Genomic DNA, 19,531 nt, shown 5'->3' with positions numbered 1-19,531 from the left:
TCCACCTAATTGTACTTGCCAGTAGCCACAATTTGCACCAATTTGAAGATTTGAGCATTTGATACCCATGACACTATTTCCTCTATTGGTCTGCATTGGATAATGTTGTCTTTCTATAGCTTGATTTAAATCTTTCGGGTTGAGGCATATTCATACTCGTTCCTTGCTTGGTTTAACTACTATCACCATACTGCTGATCCCTGGCTTGGATCTTTAACTTTAATACCTCAGGTTTCTCCATTCCATCGAGCTCATCATGTTATCACAGATTGCAATTGGCACTTTCCTTGCTGGATGTCTGGCTGCAGTCATATGCTGTGCTTTCCTGCTATGAATTCTAAGCCATTAAATGTATCAGCAAACTTCTCTAACACTGCAATTATTGTTAGTGGTTACATCAATTCTTTTCATCCATCCTAAATGTTAGTATACTTGTAGTCTAAGGACTGGCTGTACTTGCTGTTCCAGGATTTGGAATTTTGGTCTTTGGTATTTATTTTTATATTCACTCACCACATCATATTTTCCTATGACTTGATGTTGTGGCCAGAGTACATCACCACCTTTGCTCAATCTTGCTCAATTTTGTATTTAACCTCTTGTAAACTAACTGTGACATGATATTAAATTGAGCTCCTGTGTCTAGTTTAAAATTAACAGTTCATGGTCTGTCATTTATCTTGAGGTTGACCTGCACATTTAACATCATCTCCTGTCTGAATCTCATCCATAAAACAAATCATTCTCACTCTGTCTCAGATTACTCTTCCATTCTTTGAACTTTATTTTTTATTCTTTTGTTTATCTTATCAGGATGCTTTTGTGGCTTTGCAGACTTTGGTAAAATGGTTTAGTGTTTTATACCACAGACATTTGGCCAAAATCTGGGCATTTTTTCCTTTTATGCAATTTACCACAGTAACTACAATCCATGATCTGTTAATCAGCTACATATGGGTTTTTTTCCCACTGTACAAAGTGACATCTCTGCTCCACTCAGATTATTTATAGAACTGACTACTACATAGATGATTTAACTATGTTTTGCTGGCTTCTGCTACTTTACAAATATCAATTGTTCTCCATAGATCTAAATTCTTGCTTTAGGTATCTTATTTGATAATTTTGTATTTAATGACTACAATTCTATATTCAATGAGGAATCCATATGGACAGGATTTGTGCCAGTAATTTCACAAAAGTTGTTAACAAATCCAAGCAAGCTTGCATTGGAAAATTGTGAGCCCAATCCCTACAATTTTCTCTCATTCAAATGTGTGCTTCTGGTGGGAAGGCTTGGAAAATCAACTCTATGAACACTAGATGGCTTGAAACAAGTATACATATATGAAGGCAGATTCTACATTTCTGCACTTCCAGCAATAAGTGGAGCTCACAATGAGTGCACTATGGGAAATCAAATGCACACATCCTGCCATTTTCTGGCCATTGAAATTAATGGATGGAAAATCACCGGTTGAACGCTTGTGATTTCTTGCAATACAATTCCTGTGAGTACCACTCCCTGCTGTGAAGTAAACTGGATAGGATGAATGGCTTTTTCTAATTCTTACATTGTTATGTTCCAAATATTTAAATAACATTAAAAAAGTGTTGAACGAGTTTGTCAAGATGAAGCAGTAAGGAGTGAAACCCTTTCCTATTTCAAGCACCCAATGTCAGTATTAAGCAGGTCAGGAATTGCATAGCAACTGCACAGTAAAACTCACTGGGGGTGAAATTCGGGGAGCCCAAAGGGTTAATACCCTGCGAACAAATGGTGTGGTCCATGGAGCCCCGGATATTGGGCCTCAGACCTCATTACAATGAGGATAGTGCTGCGGGAGCTGGCAGCATATAGTAGGTGCTGCATGTTTGGGTCGCTGCACTTTGGAGTCGGGGCTTCGGAGTTGGGATTGGGGATCGGGGGATTCGAGTCTGGGTCTAGGAGGAGGGATTGGGGGCCTTGGGGGACTGGAGCAAGGTTGTGGCCGGGGGAGGGGGGCAGGAGGGATCGGAGGTCAGGGGGCCTTGATCTCGGGACCGGGTGCGATCGGGATGGTGTTTGTGGTGAACACTTAACTTCTTTAAAATTTATGTGATGTTCAGCGTTGGTCTTCCCCAAAGCAGCCAGCACTGGCCCCCACTTAAATCTGTCCAACAACGTACCTAAGCCCAACCTCACAATTGTATTCTCTACTGCACTAATGTGTTATTATCATTTCCCTACACCAGCCATACTTTCAGTCTTTTTGAAAGACTTGCACGTAAGACCCTCAAATTCCAGGAACCTGGATGTAGAAAAATGTCATTGTCTGGGCAAGTGGGGGTATAATTTGACCATCAGAAGTTCTGTCTGAAGTGAGGGTGGACACATAATATCCCTGTCCACATATGGGTGGGCATATTGTGATGTTATACAAATGAGGAAAACAAGTCATATAACATATTTCCCATCATTTGTACATTAGCACTGCTTGGCTCCTGAAAGCCAGTGTTGCTAAGTGCCTCAGGGAGAATTTAAAAGACTGGTTTCCTGAAAGCAATCAATCACAGAAAATGGCCTAATTGGAAACTAGCAGCACTCAAAACATTTTAAATACATTGGGCCAGGACTGTTGGTCCACTTAGGCTGTGGCAACAAAATTCTTTCCCCTGTCCAAGGCAGGTGCCCTATTAGCGCCATAAATGACATGGGCATCTACCTGCAATATGTAAATACCCCTCACTCCAGTACATGGGCAAGGGTCAGGGGTGCAGCCACTCCAAACAGGCTTTCCAGGGTGTTTCTGGGCCATGGTCCCTGTTTGCCTATATGCACTGCTTTATTGCACTTAATCGCCTTAGCTAAATGTTTGCATTAACTATGTACACTTATCTATTTGCTGCAATCAACTATCTTATGGTTTTTAACATACACATACCTGATAAGTTCCACTGTTTCAGAATACATTGTATATGGAGATTTGGCTTCAAGGGGTCCATGCTCCATTGCATTGCCACACTCAATAAAAGACAATGCTGCATCTATATAATTGACTGCCTTTCCAAACTTTTCCACCTAAACCAAACAAAAATAGCCTCGACATTAAAGTGTTCTTACAAGGACATATTAAAATGTATGGCAACATTAACAGGCTTCAAAAAGTTAATATGTTCAAATCATAATACAAAAATACACAGACCAGAGCATCAGCTTTGTGCTTCATTCTCTTTGCCTCTTGCAGGTAGTAGTCTGCACTGTGTTGCCTACACAGATATAAATCAAAAAGTTCCAAAGTAGTGAATATTTTCAAGGTAGATTAACCACAAAAACTGTATAAATGAAAGGAAATTGATAGGTGTTACATAGTGTGCACAGTGTTGATTAGCCTTTTAAGTGTTTAACTTAACACTTAACATAATTATAATGTAATTTTTTCACAGTTCCTTACTCACTTGTTATCAACTACAAGCCTAGGTCTCCTGGAATCTTTTTGTCCCTTTGATGCTGACGACCATGAATTTGCTTGAGGAGGTTGAGATGATTGATTATTGCAAAGATGATTGCTTTCTGAGTTAATGTGGAGCCCTTTCTGTATCAGAAAAACAGCAAAATAATTTTAGTACAGTCTATTACAAAATGATGAGAATAAAGAACACGTTATTAATATTGTTCACAAAATCTGAAAAAAGGTTTGCACGGTATGGCAGACCTTAGCTACAATGCACTGATTAGCAACTAGTCAAATATTGTTTTACAATAGCTTCACTGAATAGTGACAGTCCAGTTGATTCATTGTAAATAAATACAGAAAATGCTGGAAAAGCTCAGCAAGTGAGGCAGCATCTGTGGAGAAAGGAACAGAGTTAACATTTCAGGTCAAAGAACTTTCGTCAGAACTAGAAGATGTTAAAGAGTTAAGGTTTTTAACCAAGTACAGAGCCAGGGAAAGGGGGGAGGGTGGGGAAGGGAGAAAAGAACAAAAGGGAAGGTCTGTGATAGGGTAGAGGGCCAGAGTGATTAAATGACAAAAGGGATGATGGTGCAAGGCAAGGAGGGTGGTAATGGGACGAGTAAAGAAACAAAAGATCAGTCTAGACTAGCTGTGAATGGCAACAGCAGAACCATTACCAGCACTTGCTGTCTGGAAAAATGGGATCTGTGGTTATGATCTGAAGTTATTGAAATCAGTGTTGAGTCCGGAAGCTTGTGAAGTACCTAAACAAAAGATGAAGTGCTGTTCCTCGAGCTTATGTTGAGCTTCACTGGAACAGTGTAAGAGGCCGAGGTCAGGAAGGTCAGAGTGGGAGTGGGATGGGGAATTAAAATGGCAAGCGACCGGCAGGTCAGGGTCACGCTTGCGGACAGAGCGGAGGTGTTCAGCAAAGCGATCACCCAATCTGCGTTTGGTCTCCCCAATGTAGAGGAGACTGCATTGTGAGCAGAGAATACAGAATACTAAATTGAAAAAAGTACAAGTAAATGTGTTTGGGGCCCTGGATGGTGGGAAGGGAGGAGGTGAAGGGGCATGTTGCATCTCCTGCGCTCGGAGGAGCAGTGGGGAGGAGAGCGAATGTTGGGGGTGATGAAAGAGTGGACCAGGGTGGCGTGGAGGGAGCGGTCCCTTCGGAATGCTGAAAGGGGAAAGGAGGGGAAGATGTGTTTGGTGGTGGGATTGCGCTGGAGGTGGCAGAAATGGTGGAGGATGATACGTTGAATGTGGAGCCTGGTGAGGATAAGGAGGACCCTATCATGATTCTGGGCAGGAAGGGAAGGGGTGAGGGCAGAAGTGCGGGAAATAGGACAGACACAGTTGAGGGCCCTGTCAACTACAGTGGACATTCGTTGTAAAACTGTTTTGTAGACTAATGAAACTGCTGCTAACTATGTTAGTGATTTCTGTAAGTTTGATTCCATGTGTCTTCAACTGTTAAGCATGATCCGCAAAACATAATTGTAAACGACACTGCACAAGAGGTGAAATAAGGTACAATATTCAATACTGGCAGGATCTCTGACAGCTGTGAGTCAGAGCCAGCAAGAATCTTGAGAAGGACTGAGTCACAGAATAAATTAATGGCATCGGCCTTGAGAGGGAATGAATCACTTAAGGGAAAAGCTGCCATCCAACTCTTGGGTTGCATTTGTGGATTGGTACTGGCAGATATTAAGGAAGAAACGGCATAGTCCCGCCCTCCCAGCTGCTGGAGAATGGCTCGTGCAGAATAGCCTACAAACTGAGAAATGTGATGGAACTGGAAAGGAAAAAATACATTTTTAAAAACTAGCATAATATTATCCTTGCTGGCTCAGAACAGCACAAACTGTCCTTCACATAATTCTCAAAGTGCCACAGATCCTTTCACAATTAATTACACAGCAGTTCACCTCTAGATATTTAAAAAACCCAGGCTTGCTAATAGCCTTTAATGTAGCTCCTGCAATGGCTCAGTTGGTAATGGCAATGATTCAGACCAGAGGTCCTAGGCTCGACTCTTGGACTATGCTGCAATATTTCAGGTGTGGAAGTTGAGACAATACAGTTGGCTTCTGGTGATCTGTGCTAGGGAGGAAAAATCAACCAAGGTTCCTGCTCCTGATTGCTGTGTTACCCCTGCTGTGTGGGCGTGTCGAAGTTGGGTGAGGACAAGGACAGGTTGGCCTATGTAGCCTTTCACTGTTGAATAGCCTAGAACGACCACTTGAATGAGATCCTGGAGGCTGTGCAGCTCCCATGAAACCAAACCCCAGCAGAAGTCAATGCCTTCTGAAGAGGAGAAGAGAAAAAAATAACTTTTAAAGTTATACATTGTTAACTTTTTAATCTATTGATGTGTTAACAGTATGAATGTACTGAGAACCAAACAAAATGCATCTGATGCGTCCCTTAGTTCTACAACTCACCAACTGTGGTCTTTTTGTGTTACAAAGTCAGAATCATAGAAAATGTGAAAAAGTTAAAATTGTAGAAATCATCCCTTGCTCAGTTACAGCAATACCAAGGCTTGTCCTGCCATCCTGAAGCTCACCACTCTCTTTATAGTTAGCTATACAAATCGGCCTGCACTAAATCTGGGCTCTATATACAACAAATGCTGGTAATTTCACTTATTTCTAAATTGCCAGCAGAGCTGAGACTGCAATAATTCTAGGTGTTTGAATTGACAAGCACTGAAGTCAGCCTATGCTGACTGTAAAAGACTCTCTTCCAGTGGTCAAGTTGTCAGTGGTTGCCTTCATCAGGATTGAGGCAAGTAGTGTTGCACTGAAAGTGGAAAAATCCCTTCTAAATTCCCTTCAAAGCACTTCTCAGCATTGTAGGTTCTACATCCCACATCCATGTGAGCTCCAGTTGACAAGTTTAATCTTTGCTATCAACAGTCTTCTCCCACACCTTCCTTACAACAGCACTATAGTATAAGAAAATGTGGACACAACAATAAAAATAAGATGTACTACAAGTGAGAAGAAAACAAAGCAAGAATCAAGGTTACAGTCAGAGACTACAACGTAGAGGACTAAGAAAAGAAGAAGGATGAGCTGGAGGAATATAGTGCTGTTCACCAGCTCCCATTGTTTTTCCCCACTTGCTGACTACAAGACTGCAACACCACCTCCCAACAACCAATACCCATAAAATCATCGCCACAAATCATCCAAGCTGCCAGAGAACCTATAGCAAGAAAAGCAGTTCTAGACTTTTAGAAAATCAAGTAGGCCTGGACTTTTTCAACACTAAGGAGCTACAGACTTTATAATCATTAGAGAGACAGAACTCCCCACTGCCAAGCTGGCTCTGGATAATGAAGGATCAGATTCCTGGGCATTTGAAACAGTTTTGGGACAGGACTGAACTGTACTGATGGAATGGTTTACACTTGAACAGAGCCAGGATCCTTTTGAACAAACACAGGCTGTGTCATTTATTCAGTTATATGTATGACGGCTAATTAAATCTGTGGGCCCGCTTTTACCATGGCGGTGGGTTCGCGGCGGGGGGTAGATTGGGCGCCTGGTGAAATCAGTCTGCTCCGCGCGCAATCGCAGGCTGATTGGATCCACTTACCTGGTCTTCCGGGTTCCCCGCTGCTAAGCTACGCGGCGGACGGACTGCACATGCGCAGTAAGGTCTGTCAGCTAGAGGAGCTCTATTTAAAGGGGCAGTCCTCCACTGACTGATGCTGCAAGAAATAGGAAAAATTACAGCATGGAGCAGCCCAGGGGGAAGGCTGCTCCCAGGTTAATGATGCCTCACTCCAGCTCTTATTGGATGGGGTGAGGAGGAGGGGGGAGGACAGAGATCTTCCCCCCCGGCGGGCGGGAGGAAGCAGCCTGCCTCTGCCACCAAGAAGGCCTGGTTTGAGGTGGCAGAGGAGGTCACCTGCACCACCAACATATCACGCACCTGCATACAGTGCAGGAGGCACTGCAATGACCTAAGTAGGTCAGCCAAAGTGAGTACACTTACTCATTCCCCTACATTCCGTCTGCCACATCACCGCCCCCACCTCACATCTCCTTCTGCACTGCCAACACTACTCTGTCACATCACCCCTCGCACCCACTCAAAGCTCATCCTCATCTTACCTGCACTTACTCACCTCGCCAGTACTCATCCCGCCACTACCACTCAATCCAATCCTCATACAATCTCATGGCTCTATCTCATACTCACCCTCTCATGCATCTCTTTCACGGTCAGCCTCACTCAACCTGCCACTACCTGTGCTGCAGCCACAGGGCATGCATCACATATGTGCAGTAGGAAGCGTAAGGCAAACATGTCGTGAGCATGAAGGGGATGCACAAGGGTGTTTGAGGGTTTGTCATGGTTTTTACTTATATTTAATTTCTGATCTTTGCAAATCTTGTCTGGTTTGTGCAATAATGCCCTTTCCTGAGGATCACAATGAAGACCCACAACTGATGCCACCCATTGTGTCACTGCCGAGTGGGTGTAGGTGTATTTGCAGGGCTCTTTTGTGCAGACGACTGAGAGACGTCGGCGATGTCCCCGGTGGCACCCTGGAAGGATGCGGAGGAGAAGTTGTTGAGAGCAGTGGTGACTTTGACAGCGACAGGTAAGAAGATGGTGCTCGGGCCAGCCGGGAGCAGCTCGGCATGAAGGAGGCTGCAGATGTCCACGACTACATGTCGAGTGACTCTGAGCCTCCGTGTGCACTGCTGCTCAGAGAGGTCCAGGAAGCTGAGCCTTGGTCTGTGGACCCTGTGGTGAGGGTAGTGCCCTCTGCGACGCATCTCTCTCTGCGGTTGCCCTCCCTCCTGCTGTGCAGGTGGATGTGTCACAGCACTCTGTTGTGGAGCTCCACGTGTCAGAGGTAGACGGCGTGGCTGGCGAGGCTGGTGATGCTGTTCGCCCTCCGAGGAGGTCATGACTGCAGCTATGGCGGCCCCCATCCGGAAGATGTACATCTGAGGGGGTCCGCAAGGTAGGCACATGTCTCCGGACACCGGGGTAAGTGTGCAAGTTGGTGAATTTTGTTGTTAGGAGGAGGGTGGTGGAGGCCAAACTTTGTCCAAAGTGACAGAGTGGCCTCCTGCAATGAGTGAGGGTCTCCCCCCCCCCCCCCCCACCCCCCCCAACTGTCAAATGGACCTTTGCAGCTGCCACAGGCTGATGGCTGCAACACGTCCATTTGAACTGGGAGTGTTTCCCCCAATACGGGAAGCAGTCTCAGTCAGTTGCAAAATCCCATCCCTGCTAAAATAACAGGTCAATCAGGTCTGTAAACAACTTGAAGTACCTGCTTAAGTACTTTAAGTGGCACCCCGCTGGCTTTAATTGCCGGCGTGAGTCCCACATGCGGGGGCTGCGCGCGCATGTGAGCGCGTTAGTGGGAAACCCAGAAGTGGGTGGGTTGGAGCCGGGCTCCCGACCCGCCCCAGGAATCCCCGATTTTCGCAGGCCCCCTGCCACGAATGCACCCGATCGCGGGTGCGAAAATCAAGCCCTGTGTGTCAGTTGCAAACATCCAAACAGGCCATGGTAACTGGTGAAAGACTGTATCAGTGTCTGGATCTGTTCATTAAGCAGAGTTATTAGAAGATTGTCAAACCAAATAGAATCTCCACAGGAAAAGATAAGGCAGGCTAGTTAGCACCCATAGTCAGAAAACATTATAAAAAAGAAAAGGTCTATATATAAAAGTTATCAATAAGAGAATAGCTTTCTTGGCATTTGTGTTGATTCTAGGGTTTCTGATCAAAGCTCATCGACCTGAAACATTCACCCTACTTTTCTTTCCACAGATGCTGCCTGACCTGCTGAGTGTTTCCAGCATGTTCTGTTTTTGTTTTGGATCTCTAGCGTTTACAGTATTTTGCTTTTTGTCATCAGATTTTTATCCCATTGAAATCAATCAGGCAGGCCCTAGTTTTTGACCACCAGTCTGCTTCTGACACCAGACAGATGGCCAAAGGCAGTCAACAGCTGGCAGAGACACATAATCAAATGCACTCAGTCACATATAGAGAATAGTAAAAACAAAATCAGCATTGTTGTCAAATATATACCGCACGATGAACCATGTGGGCAAAATATGATCGCGATGCTTTTGGTTGTTTTGCCCATTCAGCTGGACATGTAATTGACAGAAAGCAATTGACTTGTTTCTTTGAGTTGCCAGTATACCTGGAATTTTGGGGTGTAATTTTTTGAAATGCCAATATTTCTCTCCATATCTGCTACACCACATCTGAAAATAGACCATTAGACAACAGTGGACGAGCAAATTAGCCAAGAAAGTTATGCTGCTTTCTGCCTTTTTTACTATAAGTAAATAATAATTACAATGTCCTTTTTCAGCAGTGAAGAACCACAGCAAACTTTGCGATGAGTCACCGTATTCCAACAGGCAATAATTAGAGTGCGGTTATAGAATGTACTGAATTGGTCAATAAGCCACAAAAGGAAATTTAATTAATGAAGCTTTCTGTTACAGATTAACTTAATTTGGTTATTCTCTTTTTCTCCTTGTGGTCTAACAACAGTCATGCCATTGTGGTTCTGGCTTCAAAAACATGCTTGTAGACAGCTGCCGATTGCAACAAAACTGAAATTTACTAGTTCTACAAATAAATGCTTTATTTAGTTAACTGAATTTGAACAAAGATTCATTATGCACACGTGGAAATACTGTCAGACTTCAAATAATGCATTCACCAGGAAATTTCTTAGGAGTTCTCCTGAGTGGCCACTGTAACTTCAGTGGAAGATCAGCGGAAACCCCCATTTACTCATCTATCTAAGATTTACGCCGAAGTTATGTTGGCCGATTGGGAGAACCCGTAAGGAAATTGCTGATGATTGTCTCTGCAGCTTGCAGGAAGTTAATATTTTACAACATGCATTGTATTCAGATTGATAAATGCAAACCTAGTGAAGAGTAATAGGTTCTGGAAACTGCTGTCTCCCTGGGCCAATCAACTCAAGTTTTCAGCTCATGCAGTGATGCTGAAAATAATTTTTAAAATGTGACGACAAAGCTACTCAAGTATCAGGAATAGGTTTAGGCCTGCAACATTAACCCTAAATTACTAAAATAAACCTGCAAGTCAAAAGCTGGCCATAATACCAAATGATTTTATCGATGAGAACAGATTCCCCAATAGTAATCTTACCTCAGGGGGAGGAGGGGTTTGGAGTGGGGTGGCCTATATTTTCCTTCTGGGGCCTGGAGAAGCTGTTAATATAAACTTTTTCAGTAACAGCAATTTCTAGGCTCATGTCTTTTTAAGGACTCAAGGTGTAAGCTTTATTTCCTGTATTTTAGGAACATGCATTTGTAGACGGATGTAACACTATCACTATGTCACTAAAACTGCTATCTTATCTTGTTCTGTAGTCCCATATTACGATTAGACTCACACATCAGATTTATTTCCATTCTATTTTCCTTGTATATCTTCCAGTTCATATACAAATGTCAGTACACCAGGGAAAACTATGCAACTTTCCACAGTTTTCTTTATGTATCATAGTAGGTACAGCAGAGAACACCATTCGGCTCATCATGCCTCTGTTGGCTTTTTGAAAGAACTATCCAATTAGTCCCATTCCCCTGCTCTTTCCCCATAGCCCTGTAAATTTTTTACCTTCAAGTATTTATCCAATTCCCTTTTGAAGATTATTACTGAATCTGCTTCCACCACCCTTTCAGGCAGTGCATTCCAGATCATTAAAACTGGCTGCGTAAAAATTTTTTCCACATTTCGCCTCTGGCTCTTTTGCCGATCACGTTAAATCTGTGTCCTCTGGTTACCAACCCTTTTGCCACTAGAAACAATTTCTCCTTATTTACTCTATCAAAACAGTTCATGATTTTAAACACCTCTATCAAATCTCCTCTTAACCTTCTCTGTTCTAAGGAGAACAACCCCAGCTTCTCCAGTCTCTCCACGTAACTGAAGTCCCTCATCCCTGGCATCATTCTAGTAAATCTCTTCTGCACTCTCTCTAAAGCCTTGGCATTCTTCCTAAAGTGTGGTGCCCAGAATTGAACACAATACTCCAGCTGAGGCCTAACCAGTGTTTTATAAGGGTTTAGCATAAATTCCTTGCTTTTGTACTCTATGCCTCTATTAATAAAGCCCAGAATCCCATATGCTTTCTTAACAGCCTTCTCAAGTTGTCCTGCCACCTTCAAAGATTTGTGTATGTGCACCCCCAGGTCTCTCTGTTCCTACACCCCTTTAAAATTGTAACAATTAGTTTATATTGCCTCTCCTCATTCTTCCCACCAAAATGCATCACTTCACACTTCTCTGCATTAAATTTCATCTGCCATGCATCTGCCCATTTCACCAGTCTCCCTACATCCTCCTGAAGTCTGTTACTATCCTCCACATTGTTTACTACATTTCCAAGTTTCATGTCTTTTGCAAACTTTGAAATTATACCCTTTATAGCCAAGTCCAGGTCATTAATATATATCAAAAAGAGCAGTGGTCCTAATACTGACCCCTGGGGAACACCACTGTATACTTCCCTGCAGTCTGAAAAACAACTGGTCACCACTACTCTCTGCTTTCTGTCCCCTAGCCAATTTTGTATCCATGCTGCAACTGTCCCTTTAATCCCATGGGCTTTAATTTTGCTTACAATTTTATCATGTGGTACTTTAACAAATGCCTTTTGAAAGTCCATATATACATCAACCACACTACCCTTATCAACCCTCTCTGTTACTTCATCAAAGAACTCAATCAAGTTAGTCAAACACGATTTTCCTTTAACAAATCCAAGTTCCAATTTATTTTGTCCCAGATTATTATCTCTAAAAGTTTCCCCACCACTGACATTAGGCTGACTGGCCTGTAATTGCCGGTTTATCCCTCTCCCCTTTTTGGAACAGGGGTGTAACATTTGCAATCCTCCAGTCATCTGGCGCCATCCTCACATCCAAGGAGGATTGGAACATTGTGGCCAGAGCCTCCGCAATTTCCACCCTTGCTTCCCTCAGTAATCTCGGATGCATCCCATCTTGACCAGGTGACTTTTCTACTTTGAGTACTGCCAATCTTTTAAGTATCTCCTCTCTATCTATTTTTATCCTATCCAATATTGCTACTACCTCCTCCTTTACAGCTACAATGGCAGCATCCTCTTCTCTAATGGAGACGGATGTGAAGTATTCTTTTAGTGCCTCAGTCATGCCCTCTGAGTCCACAAGGAGATCTTTTTTGTCTCTAATTGGTCCCACGCTTCCTTTGACTACCCTTTTACTATTTATAAGTTTATAAAAGACTTTTGGGTTCCCTTTTATGTTAGCCACTAATATATTCTCATACTCTTTGCCCCTTTTATTTCCTTTCTTAGATCTCTGTACTTTTTGTATTCAGCTTGGAATAATAATCCCAATTATTATTCAATTGGGATAATTGAATTCCCCCATTATCACTACTCTGTAGTTCTTGCATCTTTCTGTAATTTGCCAGCAAATTTGATCGTCTATCTTCTTGCCACTATTTGGTGGTCTGTAGTATACACCCAGTAGCGTAATCACTCCTCTATTGTTTCTTAATTCTTATTATGAACCTTACATTCACCTTCTGTATTACGAACCTTACATTCACCTTAAGCCTCCTTTTTCTGTTTTGTTTTACTCTCTATATCTTTAGTCATCCAGGGAGCTCTAGTTTTGGATGCCCTTCTTTTCCCCTTCATAGGGATGTGTCTACTCTGTACCTGAACCAATTCCTCCTTGGAGGCCTCTCATTGTTCAATCACTGTTTTGCCTATCAATTTTTGATTCCAGCCCACCTGGGCAAGATCCCTTTTTAACTCACTGAAATTTGCCCTCCTCCAGTTAAGCACTTTCACATTTGATTATTCCTTGTTCTTAGCCACAACAATGCCAAACCTAATGATATGATGATCACTGTTTCCCAAATGTTCCCCCACTGAAACATGTTCCACCTGCCCCACTTCATTCCCCAGAAATAGATCCAGCACAGTTTCCTTCCTGGTTGGACTGGAAACACGCCGTTCCAGAAAGTTCTCTTGAACACATTTCAGGAATTCCTTCGCCTATTCGCCCTTTACACTGTTTCTGTCCCAGTCTATATTGGGATAATTGAATTCCCCCATTAACACTACTCTGTAGTTCTTGCATCTTTCTGTAAGTTGCCAGCAAATTTGCTCCTCTAACCAAACAGATTCTGTCTTTGACCCCTCAACTACATCATCCTTTTCCAGTGCTATAATAGTTTCTTTGATCAATACTGCCACCCCTCCTCCCTTCTTTCCTTCCCTGTCTTTCCTGAATACCTTGTAGTAGGAATATTAAGTACCTAATCCTCCCCTTCTTTGAGCCAGGTCTCCGTTATTGCCAATATATCATAGTCCCATGTAGCGAATTGAGCCTGCAGCTCACCAACCTTATTTACCACGTTACATGCATTTACACACATGCACTCCAATCTCATCTTAGACTGCCTTGCATTTGCCCCTGTGTCCTCAATCTAAAGGCCAGTTAGCCTGACATAGGTCATCGGGAAAATGCTGGAATCCATTATTAAGGAAGTTGTAACAGGGCACTTAGAAAATCAAAACGTGATTAGGCAGAGTCAACATGGTTTTCTGAAAGGGAAATCATGTTTGACAAATTTATTAGAGTTTTTTGAGGATGTAACTAGCAGGGTAGATAAAGGGGAACCAGTGGATGTAGTATATTTGGATTTTCAAAAGGCATTCAATTAGGTGCCATATAAAAGGTTGTTACACAAGGTAAGGGTTCATGGAGTTGGGGGTAATATAGCAGCATAGATTGAGGATTGGTTAAAGGACAGAAAACAGAGAGTAAGGATAAACGGGTCATTCTCAGGTTGGTAGGCTGTAACTAGTGGGGTGCCACAAGGATCGGTGCTTGGGCCTCAGCTATTTACAATCTATATTAATGACTTAGATGAAGGGACTGAGTGTAACGTATTCAAGTTTGCTGACAATACAAAGCTAGGTGGGAAAGTAAACTGTGAGGAGGACACAAAGAGTCTGCAAAGGGATATAGACAGATTAAATGAGTGGGCAAGAAGGTGGCAGATAGAGTATAATGTGGGGAAATGCAAGGTTATTCACTTTGGTAGGAAGAATAGAAAAACAGAATATTTTTTAAATGGTGAGAAACTATTAAATGTTGGTGTTCGGAGAGACTCGAGTGTCCTCATTCAAAAAACACAAAAAGTTAGCATGCAGGTACAGCAGGCAATTAGGCAAGCAGATGACATGTTGGCCTTTATTGCACTGGGGTTGGAGTACAAGAGTAAGAAAGTCTTACTACAGTTGTACAGGGCTTTGGTGAGACCTCACCTGGAGTACTGTGTATAGTTTTGGTCTCCTTATCTGAGGAAGGATATACTTGCCTATGGGGCGGTAAAATGAAGGTTCACTAGATTAATTCCTGGGAATGAGAGGGTTGTTCGATGAGGAGAGGTTGAGTAGAATGGGCCTATTCTCTCTGGTGTTTAGAAGAATGAGAGGTGATCTCATTGAAACATATAAGATTATTAGGGGGCTTGACAGGGTAGATGCTGAGAGATTGTTTCCCCCGGCTAGAGGGTAGGGGCCATAGTTGCAAAATAAGGGGTCGGCCATTCAAGACTGAGATAAGGAGGAATTTCTTCATGCAGAGGGTTGTGAATCTTCGGAATTCTCTACCCCAGAAGGCTGTGGATGCTGAGTTATTGAATTTATTCAAGGCTGAGATGGATAGATTTTTGTACTCTAGGGAATCAAGGGATATAGGGATTGGGCAGGAAAGTGGAGTTGAGGTTGAAGATCAGCTATGATCTGATTGAAAGGGGGAGCAGGCTTGAGGGGCCGTATGGCCTACTCCTGCTCCTATCTCTGATGTTCTTATGTTCAATCCTGTGCATACAAAAAGCTTAGCTTCTCTAATTCTTTCACTCCCACATCATTCTTTGTCATTTTATTTTTCATTTCACATTTGCTGAGTTGCTTCTTTATGAGCTGTGTGGGTGCACTATGACAAAATGGCCACTATGATTCTGTGAGATTTCTTATTTACTTTGTTAGAGAATCTTGGCAATTATAGGGGGGAATTTTAATCTCTCACGACCGACGGGACAGCGGTGGGGGGGGGGGGGGTAGGTTAAAATTTTAAAAATCTGTAAACTGATCCCAACCTGCCTTGAACTTCCAGTTTTAACGTGGGGGGTTGGGGAGGGGGGTGGGCGGGTGACTAGCCTACACTCAAGAGGCGGGTCAGTTACTTGAATATTTAAATGAGGATTCATGCCTCAAATTTTAACAGACTTTTAAATTTAACGACTGCGGGACGGGTTTCCCAGGATTCGGGAAACCCAGCAGCTGAAAACAGCCGGATCCAGCACTACTTGTGGGCCAGGAGGAGCAGGAGTGCTTCCCCCCACCCCCTCAAGTGAATCTGACGTGATTGGCCTACCTCCCCCTGATCCGTAGAAACCTCCCGCGATCCAAAGACCCCCGATCTCCAGGCCGACCTGCGGTCCGAAGCCCTCCACCGGCCCACGATCTCTTCAACCTCCCAACCTGTGATCTCTTCAACCTCCCGACCCGCGATCCGAAGCTCTCCTGATCCGTGATCTCTCAATCTGGATGGCTGCCGGATGGGAAACGGAGAAAAAAATTCAAATAAGGTCCTGCCGTTAAATTCGGCAGGACCTCCATGTCACCCACATTTTCGGGTTTCCCGGCTGCTACAACTGCCCTCCCCCCCCCCCCCGCCCCCCACCTTCCCATAAATATTGGGGCCATAGTCTCCAATGAGTATTAGAAATCCTATAATTGAATTCCTTCTCTATATCTGTATCCTGACCTGGAATTTTCTGAAAAACGAGAATTTCTGCAGAGATGATAGCAATGTCTAGTGTACTTTCCCACTTTATAATCTCCACACTCTCCTCCACCACAGCAAATACTAGTTTGGTGTGTAACATCTCAAGTATGTAAACTGAAAAAGTCACTATTTTTGTGACTCCACTAAAGATTTGTTTCACATGCTGTGCCACTATATCTTTAGCTTCATCACAAAAATTCTACCCTGCTATCGCTGTATGGACACTAAATATATAGACACTAAATCTATTAACAATTTTTGTAATTAATTATGGGTTCACAGAGATTCTTTAAAATAATAAAGCAGAAATTATACAACTCCCAGCAATTTATTCTACTACATATTGTACAGAGTTTGGATGTTGTATTTACTTACACTCGAGTCTTTAGTGCAAGACTGTGATTTACTCTCAGATTTCCAATGTTTAAAGGAAGAGAAGGATGATGAGGAGCTGTTTGGTAAAACAGTATCATTATTTCCTCCAATAATAATGTTGGTTTCAATGGAGTACTTCTGTTCTGAGATGTAGGACAATGGTGAAAGTGGAGGTTGAAGTATTTTCTCTCTCTCATTTGTTTGTTTGGATAATCTACATTAAGATAATCACAATAGAAATAAGTGAAATTCAAATTATTGGAGTATAAGTTAACAACATTAAAGAACTATTTGGCATTCTTCATATATGTTTAGTTTCTGATTATTGTAACCTATTTATTAAGGGTAAGAAATTAGCTGGGGGTGCAGCATGTAGTGTACAGTTGACCTCATTCACATAAACGATGTGCACTCCCAGCCTGGCTGAACTGACAGATGTCACATTTGGTAGTCTCAATAAGGGCCAGTGGCATAGAACTTCAAGTCAGTCATGACTTCCACTACCACCATAGAACTATACCAGTTGTAGAGGGAAGTGTAAGCAGCAAGGACTCAGTTACTCTGACATGTCTAGTCAACTGTGGTGTTTTCTATACATGCACTCCTTAGGCAGGCATGGATCCACTGAGCCCTCAACTGATGAAGGCACACCTGCCTCCACTCATAACTGTAGAACTCTTCATTTTCCAGTTCCCTGGGAGCAAAAGGAATTTCCAGATGAATGCCCATGCTAAGCAGAGGGGGCTGTTGACAATCTCACTAAATCTCTCTTGCATAGTAAGAGGTGAAAAGAGGCAAAAAAATAAAAATAAAAGGATAAGTTAAGGTGCAATGCCAATAAATACAATTCAACTAGAGTAATGCAAGGCAAGTAAACAAAAATGGCCAAAAAACTGTCCAAAAAGTGATGCAAAAAAGTTGCCCAAAGCAGTTTTCAGAATAACAGAAAGTGTCTTCTGCTGGCTGTGAACCGACTTTGATTTATGTACTTTGAATTTTATCTATCACTTTTCTACCCATTTTCATAATTTATCGAGCTTCTTTTGTGATTCTTTGGCTGCCTCATTGGTCTCAAATGCCTTCCCTCCATTTTAGTGCTTTCTGAAAATGTGATCAATTTGCTTTAAGTTTCTGAATCCAAATTGCTGATAGAGATTATAAACAACAGATGCCCCACCATCAATCCCTGGACACTCCACACACTACCTGCGTCACATCTGATTCACTCCCCTAACCTGCTCCCCAACACCAATAACCTGCTCACCGATGCTCAGTTTGGGTTCTGCCAGGACCACTCGGCTCCAGACCTCATTACAGCCTTGGTCCAAACATGGACAAAAGAGCTGAATTCCAGAGGTGAGGTGAGAGTGACTGCCCTTGACATCAAGGCAGCATTTGACTGAGTGTGGCATCAAGGAGCCCTAGTAAAATTGAAGCCAATGGGAATTGGGGGAAAACTCCAGTGGCTGGAGTCATACCGAGCACAAAGGAAGGTGGTAGTGGTTGTTGGAGGCCAATCATCTCAGCCCCAGGACATCGCTGCAGGAGTTCCTCAGGGCAGTGTACTAGGCCCAACCATCTTCAGCTGCTTCATCAATGACCTTCCCTCCATCATAAGGTCAAAAGTGGGGATGTTCGCTGATGATTGCACAGTGTTCAGTTCCATTCGTAACCCCTCAGATAATGAAACAATTCGTGCCCGCATGCAGCAAGACCTGGACAACATCCAGGCATGGGCTGATAAGTGGCAAGATACAAGAGCAGGTCAGAGGCTGGGTATTCTGCGGCGAGTGACTCACCTCCTGACTCACCAAAGCCTTTCCATCTACAAGGCACAGGTCAGGAGTGTGATGGAATACTCTTCACTTGCCTGGATGAGTGCAGCTCCAACAACACTCAAGAAGCTCAACACCATCCAGGACAAAGCAGCCCGCTTGATTGGGACCCCATCCACCACCCTAAACATTCACTCCCTTCACCACCGGTGCAGCTTGGTTGCAGTGTGTACCATCCACAGGATGCACTGCAGCAACTCGCCAAGGCTTCTTCAACAGCACCTCCCAAACCCGCCACCTCTACCACCTAGAAGGACAAGTCACACACAATCCTGACTTGGAAATATATCGCCGTTCCTTCACTGTCGTTGGGTCAAAATCCTGGAACTCTACCTAACAGCACTGTGAGAGAACCTTCACCACACGGACAGCAGTGGTTCAAGAAGGTGGCTCACCACCACCTTCTCAAGGGAAATTAGGGACGGGCAATAAATGCTGGTCATGCCAGCAACACCCACATACCATGAATGAATTTTTAAAAATAAGTACCCGCTGCTTCTTTTCCTTCAGCCACTTTCTTGTCAGGTTTTACTTTGAATTATCAATGATTCAAGCTAATGTAGAATTATACAAAGGTTACAGCACGGAAGAAGGCCAATCGGCCCAACGAGTCCGTGCTGGCTCTATGCAACAGCAATCCAGCTAGTCCCACTCCCCCGCCCTATTCCGGTAGCCCTGCAAATTTTTTCCTTTTAAGTACTTATCTAGTTCCCTTTTGAAGGCCATGATTGAATCTGCCTCCACCACCTCCTCGGGCAATGCATTCCAGACCTTAACCACTCGCTGTGTAAAAAAAGTTTTTCCTCCGTTCACTTTTGCTTCTTTTGCCAATTTTGCTTAAAATGTAGCAGCCAGTGAGGAATATTGTTGATTGGCTGTCTGGAAGCTGCGGTACACCATATTACAAGGTTTTCCACAGTTTACTTATGATGCTAATGGCTCAGAAAAGTCAAGGAGCTTTATCAGGCAGGATCTTCCCCTTC

At 43.3% G+C, this 19,531-nt stretch overlaps 1 protein-coding gene across 1 annotated transcript in view; it reads right to left on the bottom strand.

Moving 5' to 3' along the window:
• aff3 (AF4/FMR2 family, member 3) overlaps positions 1-19,531 on the bottom strand; it is an 86,396-nt gene that overhangs the window by 41,677 nt on the left and 25,188 nt on the right. The window contains exons 5-8 of the mRNA XM_067986693.1: positions 16,714-16,927; positions 3,439-3,575; positions 3,186-3,249; positions 2,925-3,061 (exon numbers count right to left, since the gene is read on the bottom strand). Coding sequence (XP_067842794.1) covers positions 2,925-3,061; positions 3,186-3,249; positions 3,439-3,575; positions 16,714-16,927 — 552 coding nt within the window. The remainder of the gene's footprint in view (positions 1-2,924; positions 3,062-3,185; positions 3,250-3,438; positions 3,576-16,713; positions 16,928-19,531) is intronic.

This window comes from Heptranchias perlo, chromosome 6 (assembly GCF_035084215.1).
Source record: "Heptranchias perlo isolate sHepPer1 chromosome 6, sHepPer1.hap1, whole genome shotgun sequence".
Taxonomy (NCBI): Eukaryota; Metazoa; Chordata; class Chondrichthyes; order Hexanchiformes; family Hexanchidae; genus Heptranchias; species Heptranchias perlo.
This window is presented reverse-complemented; position numbering and strand designations above follow the sequence as displayed.